We start from the raw sequence: 8,565 nt of genomic DNA, 5'->3' as shown, positions 1-8,565 counted from the left end.
CCTACTTCTCTTCTTCTATGGCTGCCAACCTCCAGGTGGGGGCTGGAGATCTCCTGGAATCACGACAGATTTCCCAGCTACATAGATTAGTTCTCTTTAGGGTTGCCAGCTTCAGGTTGGGAAATTTCTGGAGATTTGGGGGTGGAGCCTTGGGAGGATGAGGTTTGAAAAGGGAAGGGATCACAACAGAATATAATGACATAGCTCCAAACCAGCCATTTTCTCCAGGGGAACTGATCTCTGTCATCTGGAGAGCAGGTGTAATTCTGGGTGATTTTGAGCACCCACTGGGAGACTAGCAACCCTCATTCTCCTGGAGGAAATGGCTGCTTTGTTGGGTGGAGCTTGTGGCATACCCTTCTGAGGTCCCTCCCCTCCTCAAACCCCATACTCCGTAGACAACACCTCCAAAACTCCAGGAATCTCCTAACCTGAATTGGCAGCCCTGTGGTACCACAGTTCCGCTGCCATTCAGCCACTTTATCAGCTTGCTTCCCACCTTCAGCTACATATGTATTACTTATTTACTTCATTTATACTCCCACCTTTCTCCATAGTGGAGACCATAGCAGCTTACGTTATTCTCTCCTCCTTCTAATCCACACAACAACCCTGTGAGGTAGATTAGGCTGAAAGCATTTGACTGGCTCAAAATCACCTAGTGAGCTTCCCCAGCAAGATGGGGATTCAGACCTGGGTCTCCCCGACCCTGCTCTGAAGTTCTAACCGCTGTACCACACTGGCTTTCATAGGGTGACTGCTGTTGAACAATAGCAAGCAGCCAGGCCTAGGTGAGGTATACAAGAAAAGCAGTATTAAGTCACTCAGAGGTTCCTACCAGAACCATGGTTGCTAACCTCCTGGTGAGACCTAGAGATCTCCCAGAATTACATCTGAACTCCAGACAACCAAGATCTGTCGCTCTGGAGAAAATTACTGCCTTCAAGGGTGGGCTCTATGACATATCTGCTGTGGCTTCCCCCCAAACCTTGCCATCCCCAGACTTTTTCTGCAAACCTGGGGCCCTTTTCAAGTTTATAGGAAGATCTGTCTTTCCTGTTCATAGCTTCAGTCACTGGATTGTATTATACAAAGATTTCCCAGCTTCGCCGTTAGATTATAAGATGTTTTTCTTCCTCTCCCAAAACACTAGAACTTGAGGACAGCCAATGAAGCTGATGAGCAGTAGGTTCAGGATGAACAAAAGGAAATACTACTTTACACAGAGAGTGATTAAAATGTGGAATTTGCTGCCAGAGGGCCACAGGAATAAACAGTGTTAAAGGAGGATTAGATAGATTTATGGAGGATAAGTCAATGGCTATTAGCCGTGGTGACCCAGGGGAACCTCCACATTCAGAAGTGCTAAGCCTGTGAACCCCAGAGCCAGCAGGCAACATGAGGGGAAGGTCTTGGCCTCTATGCCCTTTTGTTGGCCATCCAGAGGAGACAGGATCCTGGACTAGGTGGACTATTGGTCTGATTGATCCAGCAGGGCTCTTCTTATGTTCTTAAGAAAAATTACTGTGGTTAAGGGAGCAATCCTAAGAAGTTCTTCTTAGAGAAGAAGAAGAGATTGGATTTATACCCCGCCCTCCACTTGGAGCCTCAGAGTGGCTTACAAACTCCTTTCCCTTCCCCTCCCCACAACAGACACCCTGTGAGGTGGGTGGGGCTGAGAGAACTCTGACACAAACTGCTCTTTCAGGTACAGCTGTGCCAGAGCTTGTGACTGACCCAAGGTCACATCAGCAGGTGCAAGTGGAGGAGTGGGGAATCAAACCCGGTTCTCCCAGATTAGAGTCCTCACACTTAACCACTACACCAAACTGGCTCCAGTTACCTCCTTAGAGGTAAGCACAATATTATTTGATGGGCCTTTTTCCAGGAAAGTGCTCTTATGGATGCAGCCTTAATATGTTACAACAGTTCTTCCTTACTGCTACTTAGGGAGGTATGGCAGCTGGCTTCTGTGAGATTGGCACTATCAATATATCTAATTCTCAGTGTGGCCCCATCTGTGGAAAATTAAATCTGGAGACTGGAACCATGGACAGAGGAGATAGATCTTTCTACAAACCTGAGAAAAGTTCCAGGTTTACAGAAGAAATCAGAAATCTAAATATCTATCTATAGTGGGAGTGTTAAAAACTCAAAATGATAGTAGTGCCTATAAGCTTTAAGAAACAAATGCCCTCAGTGGCCATTGCTAGGCAACTACAACGGCATTGCAGACCTTCAGGCCTTGGTTTCTGTGTATAAGGCAGGGGGAGATGGCAGGGCCTTTTCCAGAGCTGTTTTGGCCTTTAAAGGATGAGTCATGGAGGCCTGCCCCAACAGCAACCAGCAGACAACTTTCTAACACTTGACTTGCATGACTTATTCAGGACTAGCAATTTGCCAGTTCAGCCACAGCTGCCACACAAAAGCCAGTGTGGTGTAGTGGTTAGAGTTTCAGACTAGTATGTGGGAGACCCAGGTTCAAACCCCCACTCTACCATAGGAGCTCGTTGGGTGACTTTGGGGCAGTAACATACTCCTAACCTAACCTACTTCACAGAGTTGTGACAATAAAATGGAGATGATGAGAATTATGTGAAGTGCTTTGGGTCCCCACTGTGGAGAAAGCTGAGGTATAAATGAAGTAAGTAAACAACAAATGTTGCTGAAGATGGGGGAGTAGATAAAAGGTTATGTAGATTGGTGGGTGGGAGGGAAGAAGAGAAGAAAGCAGGGAAAGGGGAGAGACTATGTGGGGATTCAGGAAAGAGAAAGAGGGGAGGGAGGGGAAATGAGATCCCTACCCCTCATGAAGCCTTGCAAGTGCACTGTTTGAGCACGTAGCAAATTAAATACATTGACAATCTGTGAATACTTCAATCCAGAGATTGGTGCCATGAACAGACAACACAAGATTTACAGAAAAACATGAAATTTAGCCTGTAGTTGTAAGAAATGAGTGTCCTTAGTGGTCATTGTTAGGCCTTCAAGTGGTTTCTATTAGTAAAAGGCAAGGAGGAAGTTGGAGGTCTGTTTTGCCTTTTGCTGGAGGATTTATTGGGGCCAAGCCTGAAAGCAACCACCCAGCAACTTGCTATCATGTGAGTGGCTTGACTTAAAGAGGCCTGGTAGCTTGTTACTGTTCAATAGCAGCCACCCTACAATAGCTAATGTGGTGTAGTAATTAAGATTAGTTTGTGGGAGACCCAGGTTTGAATCCCCACTTTGTCAATATTGTAATGTGGGATAAACCAAAGAGGTTCAGAACACACACACCCCATTAAAAAATAACATCACACCAGTATTTTAATATATGGACAAATGTGCACAATACAATAAGATAACATACAGTGCCAAACACAATGCCAAACGTATTGAAGCCTGTGGATAAGAAGTTTATGATTTATTTAAAGTATGTATATTTTATTTTTTTAAACATGTTTTGTATTTGATGGTTTTAATGTTCTGTGTAATCTTTTTGCAGGTTTTTAATTGGGTTATTTTACTGGCTCTTGTGATCTGTTATGTTTTTCATAGTATGAGAGTGATATGACTGTACTAATTATAGTTATATGCCACTGATGAAGGCTTTGTGCTGAAACATGTTTGGCATTGTGTTTTATTTTACTTGGCATGATGTGTTATCTTATTGCATGTGCACATTTGTTTCCTCTTCTTTTCTTTTTTGGTATTTTTTCATAAGTGCAAGTGTGTGCACGCACACCTGGAAGTCATGGTGACCTCTTGTGACTGACTGTGTGTACACCTGGAAGTCATGCCAACCTCTGGTGACTGACCCCTACTAGGGGCATGTAGGATATTCAGAGAGGTGGCTGAATAAAGCCTCCCCCCCCCCCCCCCCCCCCCACCTCCGGGTTTTTTGAGGGGGAGTTTTTTTGCCAGAGTCGACCCTGCTTAGCTTCCTAGATCTGACAAGATCAGGCTTGCCTGGGCTTGTTTCCTCTTTTTGATTTGATCATATATTAAAATACTGGTGTTATGTTTTGTGCACACAATTGAATCGATTCATTTGTATATTGAATTATACTACTTTTTCCTGTTTTGTGTTCTCAATCTCTTTGGTTTACTTTATCTTTTTTGTTGGGAATTTTTGCCTTTTTTGTGGTGTAATATTGTAATGTTTCTGTATAGATCACTGTATAGTTCTGATCTCCATACCTCAAAAAGATATTGCAAGGCTGGAAAAAATGCAGGAGAGCACCACCAAGGTGTTTAAGGAACTGGAGCACCTTTCTTATGAGGGATGGCCAGAGAAAAGGGGAGATATCATAGAGGTTTATAAATCTATGAATGGGGTGGAGAAAATGGACAGAGAATGTTATCCCCATCTCATAATACTAGAACTCAGGAGCATCCAAAGAAGTTGAAAGTAATACAGTTAGAATAGACAAGAAGAAGTACTTTTTCACTTAACAAGTGATTACATTTTGGAATTCATTGATCAATGCATGTAGGGTTAGCTACCAACATAGATCGCTTTAAAAGAGGATTAGACAGATATGTGGAGGATAGGTCCATCAATGGCTACTAGCCAATGTTACTAAACAGAGCCCCAGTACACAGAGGCAGTAAACCTTTGAATACCAGCAGTAGGAGGCAACATCAGGGGAAGGCCTTGGCCTCTATGCCTTGTTTGTTCAACCTTCAGGCAAATTGGTTTGCCACTGGCTGAAACAGGAGAGCATCTGTGCTGTTCTTATGTGCATAGGATTGCAGCCATGGACTGTCACTTGTGGTCATATTTACTTTCCTGTGCTTTTGAGAATCATAGTCTGATCATGTGTATGTTTACTTACCAGTTTACCTGTTAAGCTTAACAGAGTTTACTCACAAGTAAGTAAGCCCAGGTCTGCATCTTTAGTATACCATAGAAAAGTAATATTTGAAAAATGTTAAATTAATAAATCAGTTTATCTACAACGTTTGTATCCAGTCTTTCTGGCCCTGTCAGGACCAGCCAGATTGCCATAACTCAGCCTGAATTATGCACAGAAATTGAATTTTTAAAGTCTTTCATAGAGCTTTGTGAATAGACACAGATGAATTAAAGACAAGTTTTGAATCATTTTAAGCCTGCTCATGTTCTATCCTAAAATATGTTCAAACCAATTGTATAGATTACTGACCAGTAATAAGCTGTTGTTAGATATATTATACATTTCTATGAGTAGAAACCTGACATGTTTTAGTACACTTAAGAGGTACTGAAGTCAATGAGGCTAAAATTGTGTGTGTGTGTGTGAGCATAGAAATCCAAAGGGGACTTTAAGCTTTCCTAAATTTATCTGGATTGTGTCTCACCTATGTTTATTTCCATTGTTATCAGATCCCTCTTTACACTGTATACTTCCCTTGTTGACAATTGATAGAAATCCAAAGGGGACTTTAAGCTTTCTTAAATTTCTCTGGATTGTGTCTCACCTATTGTTATCAGATCCTTCTTTGCACTGTATACTTCCCTTGTTGACAATTAGAGGGACAAAGGGCTCTCTTGGCCTATATTTTGTGACATTTAAAGACACAAGCTCTCACACATGTTGTAAGTGTTAACCCTTAAGACTGTGTGCATTTTTAAGAAAGAAATTTAAGAGAATAAAGCAACTAGAATGTTTGTTTCTATTGTGCCCATAGCCATTTTTCCTGTATTTCTCTTTATTCCTTAGAGGGATAAAGACTGGATATGACTCACCCATTTCTTGTATGCAGCTTTTAAAACAGTAGAAACTGTGTGCCCAAAATGCTGCTACTGACTTTCAAACTTGAAAATTCAGCGTTTATCTACTTATACATGAATATGCCAGTATGCCTTCACTATCACATTTTAATTTCATCCTTCTTTCATTGAGTGTAGGGTAGTATATATAGTTATCGCATCCTCCATTAAAATATTACTTCTGTTAGAATATTATTTCTAAGAAGTAAGAGGTCCTTGGTTCACTGATGCTAAAGGATTTTCAGATCAACACAGAATAACGGAGGAACTGCTTTGTGTGGCACACAAGACAATTTCCATGCACCACTGTATATGTTTAACTTGCAAGTGAGTGGGAATGACTATGGGGGGGGGGAATCAAAGTTTCAAAAAGAGCATGGGTTTATTGCTCCAGCTTTCATTGCAGCAGGCTTAGACACAACATCAATAAAAGCTTTCATCATACTCCTAACATTATCTCAAGGGCCATGTGGACACTGTCTCTGGCAGTCTGCCATTTGTCAGGCATAGGGACATCTGGCATGCTAGTTCTTATGTACTTGGTGCTAGAAGCATCACAATGTGCTAGAAGCATCATCCACAAGACCTGATTTCATCTTGTCGATTGAGGGATAATTTCAGAAATAAGATCAACTTCAGTTCCTACTGTCAGCTCTTGGGCTTAATTTGTATATATTCTTTATGTCTGGTTGAATCTGGGAATTAGTACTGGAGGTATAGTTAAAGAATTTTGCATTTCTTTTAGACCTGCAAAGGATCATGGCATTCTATACACACATAAACAATTTAGTTCTTTGAATCACTATCTGGATATGTCAGCACAACACTTTTAGACAGCTATTTGTAGTTTTCTCTCTTTAGGCATAATCCAGCCAATGTTAAAATGCTTGCGACACCCATTGGGTTATCGAAACTGGAAGGAAGACTGAAGGGTCAGCCTTGCTCTGAGACAATACAGTCTATAAAAATTTGCATAGCTCTGCCTGGAGCAAGAGGAGCTGTGACCTAACCAGTTTGGATGACTTCCCCCACTGAAGGAGAAATGAAAGGGCTAGGGGCATGCTTTATATTCAGTTTGCAGCACTTGATCACTCCCATTGTGCTTTGAAGACATAGTAAAGTTTGTCATCACTAGTGGATAGGGGTCTGTTAAGTGCCGTTGAGTCACTTGCCTCTTATGGCAACCCTATGAATTAATGATCTTTAAAGTGTCCTGTCATTAACAGCCTTGCTCAGGTCTTGGAAACTGGGGGCTCTGGCTAACTTGATTGAGTCAATCCACCACATGTTGGGTCTTCCACTTTTCTTGCTGCCTTCAATTTTTCCTAGCATTACTGTCTTTTCCAGCGGGTCTTGCCTTCTCATAATGTCACCAAAGTAAGGTAGCCTCAGTTTAATAATTTTAGCCTCTAGAGAGAGTTCAGGCATAATCTAGAACCCACTTATTTGTCTTTTTGGCAATCCATGATATCCATAAAACTCTCAACACCACATTTCAAATGAATCACCTTTCTTGCTCTCAGCTTTCTTCACTATCAAACTTTCACACCCATACACAGTAATGGAGAATACTGTGGTATGAATTATCTCTGTCACCATCAACACATCCTTACACATAAGGATCCTTTCTAGCTCCTTTATGACTGCCTTTCCCAGTCTCAATCTCCTTCTGATTTCTTGGTTGCGGTTTCCCTTTTGGTTGATTATGAGCCAAGAAATATAATTTTTTTTTAACAATTTCATTTTCTTCATCAACCTTCAAGTTGTGTAATTCCTCAGTGCTCATTATTTTTGTCTTCATGTTCAGTGGTAATCCTGCTTTGGCACTTTCTGCCAAAAAGCAGGTAGGTATCTGGATGCTAATGAGTAACTTCTGCTAATGCACAGATAGCCCCATCAGAAAACACAATAAGAAAACACACTATCTTCTGTAAGCTCACTTATCAGTGGTCCTGTAGACTGGATGCCTAAGCAAACAAGATTAACAGGCAAGAACTGTAGTAGGAACCTATCATTCTATAAGGTCATATACACTAGTGACCATAACTGTGTCAAATTCAAATTATTTTCTTTGAAGTGGAGTTATATGGGGAAATAATGCTGTTTGTTTTCATTCCTGTATCAGATTTTGTCACTCCTGTATTGCTACAAGTTTAAGGAATAATACATGGACATGTCCTTATTGTCGGGCTTATCTTCATTCTGAAGGAATTCCAGCAACAGATGTTACTAAGATGATGGAAAATATATACCAAAACTGTACAGAATGTGATACAGAGGCAAGTAACCAAAGATATTCTTTACTATTTTCTGTAGATTTAAGCATTCTGAAATTTACGGAATTTCTAAGATTCCTATCCTATGCATGCTTTCTTGGGAGCAAGTCCCATTGAACAGAGTTAACATTACCTATGAGTAAATAAGTGAAGTCAGTGTATACTAAACTTCAGGTATGGGAACTGAACATATATTTGTTTCATTTGCTTTTATGAAATCTAGCAACTATAATTTTCCTTTATTAACCAGTAAGTATTAAAGATTTACATTTCAGACTTCCCATCTATATATATAAAAGAAAGTCCCCTCACTGTAAAATCAACACCCAGGCCAAACCGCTGGACCTAGAGACACCAGATTTGGGGGAAGCGCTCCTACCATGGCGTAGGTGCTCACTAAGAAGGGATTTTTAGAAATGTGACCCCTAAGTGGGTCAAAAGGGGTAAAATGTGCTCCCCCCATTGATTCCTATGTGGCTGCCAGGCAGCTTTCTCCCTGCACCCCCCACTCTCTGATTGGTCAGCTGCAGAGCTCAGAGTTCTGAGGTTAAAAAA

General features: G+C 41.2%; 1 protein-coding gene across 1 annotated transcript in view; it reads left to right on the top strand.

Annotated features, from left to right (window-relative positions):
• The window catches only part of RNF125 (ring finger protein 125, E3 ubiquitin protein ligase), an 18,561-nt gene that overhangs the window by 1,590 nt on the left and 8,406 nt on the right, over positions 1–8,565 (top strand). The window contains exon 2 of the mRNA XM_015414553.1: positions 7,860–8,013. Coding sequence (XP_015270039.1) covers positions 7,860–8,013 — 154 coding nt within the window. The remainder of the gene's footprint in view (positions 1–7,859; positions 8,014–8,565) is intronic.

This window comes from Gekko japonicus, unplaced genomic scaffold (assembly GCF_001447785.1).
Source record: "Gekko japonicus isolate JY-2015 unplaced genomic scaffold, Gekko_japonicus_V1.1 scaffold559, whole genome shotgun sequence".
Classification (NCBI taxonomy): Eukaryota; Metazoa; Chordata; class Lepidosauria; order Squamata; family Gekkonidae; genus Gekko; species Gekko japonicus.
Note: the sequence above shows the minus strand (reverse complement) of the source record. Positions and strands in the feature narration are given on the sequence as shown.